This window comes from Coregonus clupeaformis, chromosome 7 (assembly GCF_020615455.1).
Source record: "Coregonus clupeaformis isolate EN_2021a chromosome 7, ASM2061545v1, whole genome shotgun sequence".
Classification (NCBI taxonomy): domain Eukaryota; kingdom Metazoa; phylum Chordata; class Actinopteri; order Salmoniformes; family Salmonidae; genus Coregonus; species Coregonus clupeaformis.
In genome coordinates this window covers 73,659,375-73,674,569 of record NC_059198.1, presented here as the reverse complement: position 1 = coordinate 73,674,569, position 15,195 = coordinate 73,659,375, and the positions used below count along the sequence as shown (strand labels likewise).

Sequence of the window (15,195 nt, the reverse complement as noted above, 5' to 3'; positions counted from 1 at the left end):
GTGATTTGGAAGACAAGGAGAATAAGAGAGAGAGAAACAGGAAAATGAACGAAGAGAAGAATGAGTGAGCAGGGAGAAAGAGAGAGAGAGAGAGAGGGGGAGAGAGAGAGAGAGAGAGAGAGAGAGAGAGAGAGAGAGAGAGAGAGAGAGAGAGAGAGAGAGAGAGAGAGAGAGAGAGAGAGAGAGTGGGAGAGAGAGGTGTTTGTTCTTCACTGGTTGCCCTTTTCTTGTGGCAACAGGTCACCAATCTTGCTGCTGTGATGCCACACTGTTGTATTTCAGCCAATAGATATGGGAGTTTATCAAAATTGGATTTATTTTAAAAGCTCAATATGTCTCCTTTCCCAGAAAATGTAGACAAAAGACGAGCCATAGCGTAGTGGTATAGGCCTCAGTCACATCAGAGAAGACGAGCCATAGCGGAGCGGTATAGGTCTCAGTCACACCAGAGAAGACGAGCCATAGCGGAGCGGTATAGGTCTCAGTCACACCAGAGAAGACGAGTCATAGCGTAGTGGTATAGGCCTCAGTCACACCAGAGAAAACGAGCCATAGCGGAGCGGTATAGGTCTCAGTCACACCAGAGAAGACGAGTCATAGCGTAGTGGTATAGGCCTCAGTCACACCAGAGAAGACGAGTCATAGCGTAGCGGTATAGGCCTCAGTCACACCAGAAAAGACGAGTCATAGCGTAGTGGTATAGGTCTCAGTCACACCAGAGAAGACGAGCCATAGCGTAGCGGTATAGGCCTCAGTCACACCAGAGAAGACGAGTCATAGCGTAGTGGTATAGGCCTCAGTCACACCAGAGAAGACGAGTCATAGCGTAGTGGTATAGGCCTCAGTCACACCAGAAAAGACGAGTCATAGCGTAGCGGTATAGGCCTCAGTCACACCAGAAAAGACGAGTCATAGCGTAGCGGTATAGGCCTCAGTCACACCAGAGAAGACGAGTCATAGCGTAGTGGTATAGGCCTCAGTCACACCAGAAAAGACGAGTCATAGCGTAGCGGTATAGGCCTCAGACACACCAGAAAAGACGAGTCATAGCGTAGTGGTATAGGTCTCAGTCACACCAGAGAAGACGAGTCATAGCGTAGCGGTATAGGCCTCAGTCACACCAGAAAAGACGAGTCATAGCGTAGCGGTATAGGCCTCAGTCACACCAGAGAAGACGAGTCATAGCGTAGTGGTATAGGCCTCAGTCACACCAGAGAAGACGAGTCATAGCGTAGTGGTATAGGCCTCAGTCACACCAGAAAAGACGAGTCATAGCGTAGCGGTATAGGCCTCAGTCACACCAGAAAAGACGAGTCATAGCGTAGTGGTATAGGCCTCAGTCACACCAGAGAAGACGAGTCATAGCGTAGTGGTATAGGCCTCAGTCACACCAGAAAAGACGAGTCATAGCGTAGCGGTATAGGCCTCAGTCACACCAGAAAAGACGAGTCATAGCGTAGTGGTATAGGCCTCAGTCACACCAGAGAAGACGAGTCATAGCGTAGTGGTATAGGCCTCAGTCACACCAGAGAAGACGAGTCATAGCGTAGTGGTATAGGCCTCAGTCACACCAGAAAAGACGAGTCATAGCGTAGCGGTATAGGCCTCAGTCACACCAGAAAAGACGAGTCATAGCGTAGCGGTATAGGCCTCAGTCACACCAGAGAAGACGAGTCATAGCGTAGTGGTATAGGTCTCAGTCACACCAGAGAAGACGAGTCATAGCGTAGCGGTATAGGTCTCAGTCACACCAGAGAAGACGAGTCATAGCGTAGTGGTATAGGTCTCAGTCACACCAGAGAAGACGAGCCATAGCGTAGCGGTATAGGCCTCAGTCACACCAGAGAAGACGAGTCATAGCGTAGCGGTATAGGCCTCAGTCACACCAGAGAAGACGAGTCATAGCATAGTGGTATAGGCCTCAGTCACACCAGAGAAGACGAGCCATAGCGTAGCGGTATAGGCCTCAGTCACACCAGAGAAGACGAGTCATAGCGTAGTGGTATAGGCCTCAGTCACACCAGAGAAGACGAGCCATAGCGTAGCGGTATAGGCCTCAGTCACACCAAAGGATTTGATAAAATAAAGCCTTGTACATACCCAGTGGCTCCATACAAAGCCTTGACTATAAAAAAAATCTAATAGGATTGGATCAGGATCAATTACAATCATCCCTTTCAACTTGTTGGCTTCCTCATCAGATAGTTTTAATGATGCAGGGCAGTGCAGGGCTAGTGCTAGCCGTAGAGTAGTGGGTAGGAGAGTTAGCAGGCCTTCTCACACAACACCATCGATACAAAAGCAGATCTGTTCAGTTAAAACACACACTCTCTCTCTCGCTCTACATCTCTCTCTCTCTCTCTCTCTCTCTCTTGCTCTCTCTCTCTCTCTCTCTCTCTCTCTCTCTCTCTCTCTCTCTCTCTCTCTCTCTCTCTCTCTCTCTCTCTCTCTCAATTCAAAGGGCTTTATTGGCATGGAAAACGTATGTTTACATTGCCAAAGCAAGTGAAATAGATAATAAACAAAAGTGAAATAAACAATCCAAAGTGAACAGTAAACATTACACTCACAAAAGTTTCAAAGGAATAGAGACATTTCAAATGTCATATTATGTATATATACAGTGTTATAATGTGCAAATAGTTAAAGTACAAAAAGGAAAATAAATAAACCTAAATATGGGTTGTATTTAGAATGGTGTTTGTTCTTCACTGGTTGCCCTTTTCTTGTGGCAACATGTCACCAATCTTGCTGCTGTGATGCCACACTGTTGTATTTCAGCCAGTAGATATGGGAGTTTATCAAAATTGGATTTATTTTGGAATTCTCCCTCTCACTCACTGTTACGAGCTCAATATGTCTCCTTTCCCAGAAAATGTAGACTAGCAAGCTGAGAATTGAACAATTACAGATTTGCCTTTTTTTACAGTACAAATCTGCTAATTAGTCAACAGTGTGTGTGTGTGTGTTTGTTTGTGTGTGTCTGAACAACGTTGGCTACAAATGGTGTTTGTGTGTGTTTTTGACTCTATGCACATACACTAGACTCCACACACACACTAACACATACTTACACTGACACTCCAACACATACACACACACACACACACACACACAACACGTACACATAGACACACTGTCGCCACACACACCTCCACACTTCCACACTCATCACATACGCTGCTGCTACTATCTATTATCTATCCTGTTACCTAGTCACTTTACCCCTATCTATCAGAGACTTGCCCCGAAACCACTCCTGCGTTGTCTTGGCTGTGTGCTTAGGGTCGAAGTCCTGTTGGAAGTTCTTTCGGAAAATATTCAGACTCCTTGACCATTTCCACATTTTGTTACATTATAGCCTTATTCTAAAATGGATGAAAATATTATTTTCCTCATCAATTAACACACAATACCCCAGAATGACAAAGCAAAAAACATTTTTTTTTTTACATTTTGCAAATGTCTTAAAGATTAAATACAGAAATACCTTATTTACATAAGTATTCAGAAATTTTGCAAAATTGAGCTCAGGTGCATCCTGTTTCCATTGATCATCCTTGAGATGTTTCTAAAACTTTGGAGTCCACCTGTGGTAAATTCAATTAGTTGGACATGATTTGGAAAGGCAAACACCTGTCTATATAAGATCCCACTGTTGACAGTGCACGTCAGAGCAAAAACCAAGCCATGAGGTCGAAGGAATTGTCCGTAGAGCTCCGAGACAGGATTGTGTCGAGGCACAGATCTGGGGAAGGGTACCAAAACATTTCTGCAGCATCGAAGGTCCCCAAGAACATAGTGGCCTCCATCATTCTTAAATGGAAGAATTTTGGAACCACCAAGACTTTTCCTAGAGCTGGCCACCCAGCCACACTTAGCAATCGGGGGAGAAGGACCTTGGTCAGGGAGGTGACCAAGAACCTGATGGTCACTCTGACAGAGCGCCAGAATTCCTCTGTGGAGATGGGAGAACCTTCCAGAAGGACAACCATCTTTGCAGCACTCCACCAATCAGACCTTTATGGTAGAGTGGCCAGACTGAAGCCACTCCTCAGTAAAAGGCACATGACAGCCCACTTGGAGTTTGCCAAAAGGCACCTAAAGGACTCAGACCATGAGAAACAAGATTATTTGGTCTAATGAAACCAACACTGAACTCTTTAGCCTGAAACCTGGCACCATCCCTACTGTGAAGGGTTGTGGGTTCGATTCCCGTGGGGGGTATGAAAAATAATAATGTATGCACTCACTAACTGTAAGTCGCTCTGGATAAGAGTGTCTGCTAAATGACTTAAATAATAACTTAAATGTAAATGTAAAATGTGAAGCATTGTGGTGGAAGCATCATGCTGTGGGGATGTTTTTCAGCAGCAGGGACTGCGAGACTAGTCAGGATCGAGGGAAAGATGAACGGAGCAAAGTACAGAGAGATCCTTTATGAAAACATGCTCCAGAGTGCTCAGGACCTCAGACTGGGGCGAAGGTTCACCTTTCAACAGGACTACGACCCTAAGCACACAGCCAAGACAACACAGGAGTGGTTTCGGGGCAAATCTCTGAATGTCCTTGAGTGGCCAGAACCCGGACTTGAACCCGATCGAACATCTCTGGAGAGACCTGAAAATAGCTGTGCAGCGACGCTCCCCATCCAACCTGACAGAGCTTGAGAGGATCTGCAGAGACGAATGGGAGAAACTCCCCAAATACATGTGTGCCACGCTTGTAGTGTCATACCCAAGAAGACTCAAGGCTGTAATCGATTTGTCATTATGGGGTATTGTGTGTAGATTGATGAGGGGGAAAAAACGATTTAATCAATTTTAGAATAAGGCTGTAACATAACAAAATGTGGAAAAAGTCAAAGGTTCTGAATATGTACAAATGCACCTAAATATCCCTCGTACCCCTGCACAGAGACTCCGTACTGGTACCAGTTCCGTATTCCTCACCGTTCTGGGTGACTTTAACCTCCCTACGTCTGCCTTTGACTAATTTCTCTCTACCTCCTTCTTTCCACTCCTTTCCTCTTTTGATCTCACCCTCTCACCCCCCTACTCACAAGGCAGGCAATACGCTTGACCTCATCTTTACTAGATGCTGTTCTTCTACTAATCTCACTGCAACTCCCCTCCATGTCTCCGACCACTACTTTGTATCCTTTTCTCTCTCGCTGTCCTCCAAAACTACACACTCTGCCCCTACTCAGATGGTAATGTGCCGTCGCAACCTTCGCTCTCTCTCTCCCGCTACTCTCTTCTCTTCCATCCTATCATTTCTTCCCTCTGCTAAATCCTTCTCCCTCCGATCTCCTGATACTGCCTCCTCAACCCTCCTCTCCTCCCTTTCTGCATCTTTTGACTCTCTATGTACCCTATCCTCCCGGCCGGCTCGGTCCTCCCCTCCTGCTCCGTGGCTTGACGACTAATTGCGAACTCACAGAAGAGGGCTCCCGGCAGCCGAGCGGAAATGGAGGAAAACTAGACTCCCTGCGGACCTGTCATCTTTTCACTCCCTCCTCTTTACATTCTCATCCTCTGTTTCCTCTGCTAAAGCCACTTTCTACCACTCTAAATTTCAAGCCTCTGCCTCTAACCCTAGGAAGCTCTTTGCTACCTTCTCCTCCCTGCTGAATCCTCCTCCTCCTCCCCCTCCCTCCTCCCTCTCTGTGGATGACTTCGTCAACCATTTTGAAAAGAAGGTTGACGACATCCGATCCTCATTTATTAAGTCAAATGACACCGCTGGTCCTGCTCACACTGCCGTACCCTATGCTTTGACTTCTTTCTCCCCTCTCTCTCCAGATGAAAACTTGCGACTTGTGACGGCCGGCCGCCCAACAACCTGCCCGCTTGACCCTATCCCCTCCTCTCTTCTCCAGACCATTTCCGGAGACCTTCTCCCTTACCTCACCTCGCTCATCAACTCATCCTTGACCGCTGGCTATGTCCCTTCCGTCTTCAAGAGAGCGAGAGTTGCACCACTTCTCAAAAAACCTACACTCGATCCCTCCGATGTCAACAACTACAGACCAGTATCCCTTATTTATTTTCTCTCCAAAACTCTTGAGCGTGCCGTCTCTAGCCAACTCTCCTGCTATCTCTCTCAGAATTACCTTCTTGATCCAAACCAGTCAGGTTTCAAGACTGGTCATTCAACTGAGACTGCTCTTCTCTGTGTCACGGAGGCTCTCCGCACTGGTAAAGCTAACTCTCTCTCCTCTGCTCTTATCCTTCTAGACCTATCCGCTGCCTTTGATACTGTGAACCATCAGATCCTCCTCTCCACCCTCTCCGAGTTGGGCATCTCTGGCGCTGCTCACTCTTGGATTGCGTCCTATCTGACAGGTTGCTCCTACCAGGTGGCGTGGCGAGAATCTGTCTCCGCACCACGTGCTCTCACCACTGGTGTCCCCCAGGGATCAGTTCTAGGCCCTCTCCAATTCTCTCTATACACCAAGTCACTTGGCTCTGTCATATCTTCACATGGTCTCTCCTATCATTGCTACGCAGATGACACACAATTAATTTTCTCCTTTCCCCCTTCTGATAACCAGGTCGCGAATCGCATCTCTGCATGTCTGGCAGACATATCAGTGTGGATGTCGGATCATCACCTCAAGCTGAACCTCGGCAAGATGGAGCTGCTCTTCCTCCCGGGGAAGGACTGCCCGCTCCATGATCTCGCCATCACGGTTGACAACTCCATTGTGTCCTCCTCCCAGAGTGCAAAGAACCTTGGCGTGACCCTGGACAACACCCTGTCGTTCTCCGCTATCATCAAAGCGGTGACCCGATCCTGCAGGTTCATGCTCTACAATATTCGCAGAGTACAACCCTACCTTACACAGAAAGCGGCACAGGTCCTAATCCAGGCACTTGTTATCTCCCGTGTGGATTACTGCAACTCGCTGTTGGCTGGGCTCCCTGCCTGTGCCATTAAACCCCTACAACTTATTCAGAACGCTGCAGCCCGTCTGGTGTTCAACCTTCCCAAGTTATCTCATGTCACCCCGCTCCTCTGCACACTCCACTGGCTTCCAGTTGAGGCTCGCATCTACTACAAGACCATGGTGCTTGCCTACGGAGCTGTGAGGGGAACGGCACCTCCTAACCTTCAGGCTCTGATCAGACCCTACACCCAAACAAGGGCACTACGTTCATCCACCTCTGGCCTGCTAGCCCCCCTATCTCTACAGAAGCACAGTTCCTGCCCAGCCCAGTCAAAGCTATTCGCTGCTCTGGCACCCCAATGGTGGAACAAGCTCCCCCACGACGCCAGGATAGCGGAGTCACTGACCACCTTCCGGAGACACTTGAAACCCTACCTCTTTAAGGAATACCTGGAATAGTATAAAGTAACCCTTCTTCTCCCACCCCCCACTGGCTATCATAAGTTGACTGCACCAATTTGTAAGTCTATTAATATTTATACAATTTTTTTATATTATTCTGCATTGTTGGGTAGAAGTAAGTAAGCAATTCACTGTTAGTCTACACCTGTTGTTTACGAAGCATGTGACAATTAACATTTGATTTGATTGGTGCGTGCGTGCGTGCGTGCGTGTAGATATGAGAAGCAGCAAGGCTACAGCTGTGACCTCCAGGTTGCCATGAGGATGGCTAACAGTATGGGCTCTTTGTTAAACCCCTTCATCTCCTAGGGGAATCTGCGCCCTATAGTGTGTGTGTGTGTGTGTGTGTCTGTGTGTGTGTGTGTGTGTGTGTGTGTGAGTGTGTGTGGGGGGGGTAAGGTGATTTAAGGAAATTACGAATAAAAGATTAAGAATAATTCTCCTGTGGCATCTCATAATCATGTTTTAATCAGAGAGAGAGGTCGAGGAGAGGAAGCAAAGACAGAGGGATGACAGAAGATAGGAGCGACAGGGGGAGGAGAGAGAAAATGGAGGACAGAGGGAAAAAGAGAAAGAAGGCCAAAGAGAGCCATGTGTTCTAGAGGAGGTATGGGCCAGATATAGACGGATCATAACAAAGAGAGCCATAGGTTCTAGAGGAGGTATGGGCCAGATATAGACGGATCATATCAAAGAGAGCCATAGGTTCTAGAAGAGTTATGGGCCAGATATAGACGGATCATAACAAAGAGAGCCATAGGTTCCAGAGGAGGTATGGGCCAGATATAGACGGATCATAACAAAGAGAGCCATAGGTTCCAGAGGAGGTATGGGCCAGATATAGACAGATCTTAACAAAGAAAACCATATGTTCCAGAGGAGGTATGGGCCAGATATAGACGGATCATATCAAAGAGAGCCATAGGTTCTAGAAGAGTTATGGGCCAGATATAGACGGATCATAACAAAGAGAGTCATAGGTTCTAGAGGAGGTATGGGCCAGATATAGACGGATCATATCAAAGAGAGCCATAGGTTCTAGAAGAGTTATGGGCCAGATATAGACGGATCATAACAAAGTGAGCCATAGGTTCTAGAGGAGGTATGGGCCAGATATAGACGGATCATATCAAAGAGAGCCATAGGTTCTAGAGGAGTTATGGGCCAGATATAGACGGATCATATCAAAGAGAGCCATAGGTTCTAGAGGAGGTATGGGCCAGATATAGACGGATCATATCAAAGAGAGCCATAGGTTCTAGAGGAGGTATGGGCCAGATATAGACGGAGCAAAAGAAGAGTGAGAAAGACAGAGCAGGAGAGAATGACAGAAAAAGATAGATACAAAATAGAGAGCAAAAGAAAGCCTAAAAGTCACCCTGATTCTCACCTAGCCCAGAGCTATTAGTGTCCAGCTGGAAGGGGTTAATAATCATCTGGGCGTCTGGGCCAGGGCTCTCCAGCTTGACCCCGGTCAGGCCGATGTTCTGAGCCAAGTAGTACTGGTAGAGCTCAGCCTCGGCCGGGGCCAGACCCAGGTGCAGACTGTGTTGGATCTGCTTCATGTTCTGCTGCAGCAGCATCATGTTGTGCATGTGTTTCTCGCTGGTCATGTGGATGCGCAGGTTCCTCGCCACGTTGGTCTCGTAGTCACACACCTGGAGGAGGAGAGGAGCAGAGGTATATATACAGTATATATACAGTATATGAGGACAATTAGTTGAATGGGTTCTCAAAGGATGTGTGGTAACTATGTACTCATATACTGGTGTACAAGTTTACAAAGTCGAAAAGTGTCAGTCAAACACAGTAAGAAGAAGCTGCGCCAAGACACTGATCTATTGGCAGAGTTGGGTTTTTCCTCTAATGGGTCAGGGGAAGATAAGCTGATCCTAGATGTGTCTAAAATAATGAACAGCACTAGAACAGCCCTAGTCCAATGTGTAGTGTCACCCACCTCACAACGCCATGTGGGCTTCTGTTTGGGCTTGGAGGGCGAGGGGGTACCACAGCCTCCCCCCAGGCTGGCGCTGGGCATGGGCTTGGCATGGCTGTGGCAGGGGGTGTGGGTGTGGCTGTGGCTGTGGGTGTGGGTGTACTGTGGTTCAGTGCCGCCGTTCTGCAGTGTCTGAACGTTGTTTAGGTGCTTGTCCGACTGCATGTGGATGCTCAGGTTGCCCTTGGTCGTGGTGGAGTAGTTACACACCTAGAGAGAAATCAGAGATAGTGAGGGTGTCATTTATAGAGATATACTGTAGAGCAAAGGAACAGAGAGAACATTTTGACAGATGAGAGAGAGGGAGAGTATGAGAAAGAGAGAAAGAAGGAGAAAGGATCAGAGAAACAAAGAAAGAAAGACTAACCTCGCAGCGGAAGGGCTTGTATCCACAGGTATAACTCTCTCCCCGGGCCAGGCGTGGGTGAGCCTGCCCGGTACGACAGTACACACAGGACCCTCCAGACTCAGGGTGCTTCTCTTTCATATGGGCGTCCAGTGTCTGCTGGTACTTGTAGTGCCAGTTACACTTGGGACACTTCAGTGTCTTGCAGGAGTTACGAGAGTGCATCATGGTCATGTGCCCTCCTAAGGATCGGGAGGATCCTAGGACCGTGTCACATTTGGGGCACTCTATGCAACTGCCTGGGGACCCCTCGCCCAGTCCGGGGGTACCCGGCGTGCCAGGAGTGCCGGGGATTCCCCCGTGCTGGTGCAGGGGTCCAGGACTCTCGTCGTCTCGTGGCATCATCAGGTGAGAGGAGGGGGAGTAGCCATCTGGACCGGCCAGGACTTCACTGGTTGAGTCATTACTGCTATCTCTATCTCTGGCTAGGGCTGAGTTCAGCTGACTCTTCTCCATCTCCTCACGGGAGGAGGAAGAGGAGGACAAGGGGCCTTTGTTGTCGCTGTACTTCAGCACGCTGATAGACAGGGGGGAAATGCTTTGGTTTAAAAGAGGGAAATCTTTGCTACTGTCGCCCACCGGTTTGTACTCCTCCGTCTCCATCTCTACCCCTCCATTGGAGTAAATGTCCTCCATGTCTTCTTCTGGACTCTGCCCTCCTTCTGCGCCCGGCTCACGTTTGATCAGCGGGTATGAGTTCAGGTCCAACCAGGGTCCGTTGGGATGCAAAGTGCGTGGAGGACGGCCCTCGCAGTCGCTCTCGGGAGAATCCCGCTCCAAGACAGTCGCCGTGGGAGATGAGCGAAAGAGGGACACAGAACTGGTGGGGGTTCTGAGGGAGGTGCCGGTCACACCCCCGAGATTTGGGTTGATCTCGGCCTTTGGCATTGGTGGGGTTCTGGGGGTTTGGTTAGAGCTTGCGCTCCCTTTCAGGAAAGAAAACCCGGCCTGGAGGGAATCAGCATTCTCAGCATGGAACGCGTTCCACAGGCCGCGGCACCCTGGGTCGGGACCCAGGAAGTTAGCGGCGGTAGAAAAGTGGGGTAGCACAGAGTTGGTGGATTTTTTTGGTTCGAGAAAGCTTATAAGAGGTTCTTTGTTCTTGCCGATCCCCTGGATGATGGCAGAGACATGCTTGTTGCTCAGGAGCTTTTGCTCCTGCTCGTTGAGCGTCATCCGGTGGTCGTGAACGGCATGCGTCACAAACGACCGGCTGTAGCCGAACGACAGCTTGCAGAGGAAACACATCAGAACGGGCTTCCTCTGTCCGTCGCTCACACAGCCCTCGAACTTGGACAAGTCCACATTGTTTGGGACATCTTTGGACACACAGGAGTTTTTGGCTGCGCCATCGACCGTCAAATAGTCTTTGTCGTTCTTGTGGCGAAGATCGTAGACGCGGAAACTGTGCAACACAGGGCCGCTGGAGCCTGCGAACGCTGAGGTATTTGGGAACGACGATGTTGCCGCTGGGTCGCCCAGGAATGCTTTCCCTAGGGATGACGCAATGTGGAAAGTGTTGATGACCTGTGGGCAGAAGGACATGGGTGCAGTTGCAGGCAGCTCCGCCCGGTCCCGATCCCCCCCATGGGTCGTCAAACCGCTTTGGGCATTATTGGTGGCAGCGGTGGGATTGTGGGGGTTGGGGGGGAAGGTTTTGAGGGACAGAAGGCCCCGGGAGGCACCACCGCGATGCTCTTTGGAGTCTTCCAGGATGAAAGCAGATCCGTCAGGCTGGTAGACGATCTCGCCACACAGGTTCTCCACGTCACTATCTTCTAACTCATCCTCCATCTCGCTGTCTCTTTCACATACCTCCGCCACTCCATCAGGCTTCCCCTCTCCCTCACTCTCGCCCTCCTCCTCCTCATCCCGCCCTGCTGCATTAGGCAGGCGAGTGTTGGGGCAGTGGTGCTCCATGTACTGCTGTAAACTGGAGAAGGAGGTGGAACATTCGTTACAGGGGATCTCCTTCGCTGGGGCCACCAGCGAAGCAGTAGTGTGGGCATGGTCCGAACCCGATACAACAGTCCCGTTTCCGGTAACAGTCCCGTTTCCGGTAAAGCTTTCTATCCGGTTGTGCTGCTCGGTCTTCAGCGGGCTGCCGGTGTCTGTGGTATTATTGAGGGTAGCCGGGCCGTTCTCCGGTGCAGCGGCGGTGTGATTGGTATCAGCGGTGGGATCCATCCCAGCGGCAACAGCAGTTCGGTCTCTCTCGGTCTTCTCTGTGTCACACGGCCTTGTTGGCAGCAACAACAGCTTCTGACCATTTTCCTGCCGCAAGACCATAGAAGGGGAGTCACAGGTTGCCATGGCGACCTCTACATGGGGCTCTCATCTCATCCAGCCAGACAGGGACCTGAAGAGAAGAATGAAGGAGAACAAGAAAAAGAAAGAGAAAAAGAGTGTCATTAGAAAAGTATTACAACAACAATAGCAATCACACTGTTTGTCATTAAGGGTCAATATTAGAACAAACAGAATGTTAAGATCCTGCACCCATAATTCCATAATTAATGTGACAATTGAATGCTGACTGCCAGACAATGCCTACCACAGAGGCATTAGTTAAAGGAGCTGCCTGACAACTTGTGAAAAGAGAAAATCCAATATAAACTATAGATCTGAGTGGCTTTGTCTTAGAGCTGACAGCCAGAGCCCATCGCCTGTCCCTGAAAACAATTGAACACCTCCACACAAAAGTTTCACTGCGTCCCTCTCTCTCTGACCCCTCACTGATTAATGCCCTGGAAACAGAGGGAGGAGTGAATGAATGTGACTGATCCCTCGCTATGGCCGTGAGAGAAGGAGAGGAGTAAAGGAGCGAAGGAGAGAAAAGTCTATCTGGCTCCTGTGTCGGTAAGAAAATCAGCTTAGCCTAAATCTGGGCATGGTAAAGATCCCTCAGCAGGTAGCTAACACTTCCTGATTAACACACCAGCGTCATTCATTAAACCTCATCCCCAAGCCCTCCCTAAGTCCTGTCCACACTGGCCAGCCACCAACAGTACACTAAACAGATGCCTGGTGCTATAAGAATAGTTTATAATGGAGACCTGTCCCTATAAACCATTGCTTTTGTAAGACAAGCTGTGAATGAGCCAACATTAGAATGAGGGTTTAAAATGCAACTGCAACCTTCAACCCCACCCACCTGCTACTGCCAGTCTATCTCTCCATGCCTATCTATCTCTCTCTTTCTGTGACACAGAACAAAGCAATTAGAGGATTAAACTGAAACAATCCACAGCCGGTGGGAGGGAGCTATACAGATAGTAGAGCGTGAGGATTGAAATCAAGTGCGTGTGTGTGTGTGTGTGTGTGTGTGTGTGTGTGTGTGTGTGTGTGTGTGTGTGTGTGTGTGTGTGTGTGTGTGTGTGTGTGTGTGTGTGTGTGTGTGTGTGTGTGTGTGTGTGTGTGTGTGTGTGTGTGTGTGTGTGTGTGTGTGTGTGTTCTGTACCGTAATCAAATCTAACCTGAGATGGCAGAGAGATGAAGAACAGTACAGATTAAAACTATGAAATGATGTGTTCTTCCTACGTGACTAAATCATCAGAATAAGCCGAATAGAAAATAACTAAATAAATAGATGACAAATCTGAGAAAATGTAATGCTGTGATTAACGTGGAAACAAGGGGTCCTAATTATGAGAATCAGATATAAGCCTACAATGTTAAAAACGTCTCTCTTTCTTACACACAGGTAGGCTATACAAAAATGTAAACGCTGTTATTTCCCCTCTAGTCTAGAAGCACTAAGAGTATCTCTGTCGTTTTTACTAAGACACAATTTACCCATTACATTCTCCAAACCTAAAATCACCAATCTGACCAGTCAGTCAAGAGGTCAACTTCATTCATTTTTCATTCCGGCTTCTGTACCAACCTGTTTTAAGAGGCTTGCAGGGGAAATATGATTGAGTCTAAAGCTGTTTAGTAGCGAGGGGTTTTGAGTGCTAATAAGAAAGAGACTAGAGGACTTTTGTTTCATACTTCCTCAGCCCTTGATGTGTGTGTTGGACATAAAACAGTCGGTTTAACAGGAAATTATGTATATTCTCTGAAGACTTAGTGTTGAGACATGTCTTGGACATTTACCTTTCTCTACACTGCATAAGACTCACACACACGCACAGACACGGATGAATTACAATGGTTCACAGAGCTCAACTGTAGACAATGGAATAGTTGTCCCTCGACAATGATCTAAGGTCAGTTTTGTGTTTTTCCTACTATGGTTAAGGTTATAATTCGGGGAGGGTAAGTTGAGCTGAGATCTGTGCTCACAGTCAAGTTCTACACGTAGCACTAACAACTAGTTAATGCTAGCTCTAGTATACCTACTGCCAATGCACTTTTGCAAGAAGGCCCAACGTTAGCATTAGTATTAGCAGGTAAAGTGTGTTAATCCATTCAACCCAGGGCTAAGCTAATGTAGCATTGAGGCTAACGCAGGTAATCAGTGTTATATCTCTACATTAAATGTCTGGCTTCTGTCACAACAACAATCACTGTTTCACAACACAGGAACTAGTAAAGTAGGATCACATGTAAAACTTCAGTTAGTGCTCAGTGCTCAATATTTGAGAAGTGCTTTACAAATAAAGTTGTTGAAGTAGTTCCCAGGATTGGCCACTTATGAATATCAGTCCACCAAGGTTTTATTTTTGTTTGGTAAAATCTGAAACTGGTAGGGACAGAACACCTCCTCTAAAAGGTTTCCACATTTCTTTCTCTATTTTACACCTTTTAAAGTGAGCCCAGCGGCTTTTAAAACCCAGATCAGGTTACTGCAGTGTTTAGTAACCTCAGTGTTCTCCTCTCCTCTCCTCTCCTCCAACTCCCTCCCCCTGTTATTAGAGAGAGGGCCCTGACAGTAAATCTCAGTAAGACAAAAATAATGGTGTTCCAAAAAAGGTCCAGTTGCCAGGACCACAAATACAAATTCCATCTAGACACCGTTGCCCTAGAGCACACAAAAAACTATACATACCTCGGCCTAAACATCAGCGCCACAGGTAACTTCCACAAAGCTGTGAACGATCTGAGAGACAAGGCATGAAGGGCCTTCTATGCCATCAAAAGGAACATAAAATTTGACATACCAATTAGGATCTGGCTAAAAATACTTGAATCAGTTATAGAACCCATTGCCCTTTATGGTTCTGAGGTCTGGGGTCCGCTCACCAACCAAGAATTCACAAAATGGGACAAACACCAAATTGAGACTCTGCATGCAGAATTCTGCAAAAAACATCCTCCGTGTACAACGTAAAACACCAAATAATGCATGCAGAGCAGAATTAGGCCAATACCCGCTAATTATCAAAATCCAGAAAAGAGCCGTTAAATTCTATAACCACTTAAAAGGAAGCAATTCCCAAACCTTCCATAACAAAGCCATCACCTACAGAGAGATGAACTTGGAGAAGAGTCCCT

General features: G+C 47.8%; 1 protein-coding gene across 1 annotated transcript in view; it reads right to left on the bottom strand.

The window, feature by feature from the left end:
- The window catches only part of LOC121569327 (zinc finger homeobox protein 4-like), a 156,483-nt gene that overhangs the window by 94,133 nt on the left and 47,155 nt on the right, over positions 1-15,195 (bottom strand). Inside the window, exons 2-4 of the mRNA XM_041880193.2 lie at positions 9,718-12,115; positions 9,312-9,560; positions 8,745-9,012 (exon numbers count right to left, since the gene is read on the bottom strand). Of these exons, the coding sequence (XP_041736127.2) occupies positions 8,745-9,012; positions 9,312-9,560; positions 9,718-12,069 (2,869 nt within the window). The 5' untranslated portion in view covers positions 12,070-12,115. The remainder of the gene's footprint in view (positions 1-8,744; positions 9,013-9,311; positions 9,561-9,717; positions 12,116-15,195) is intronic.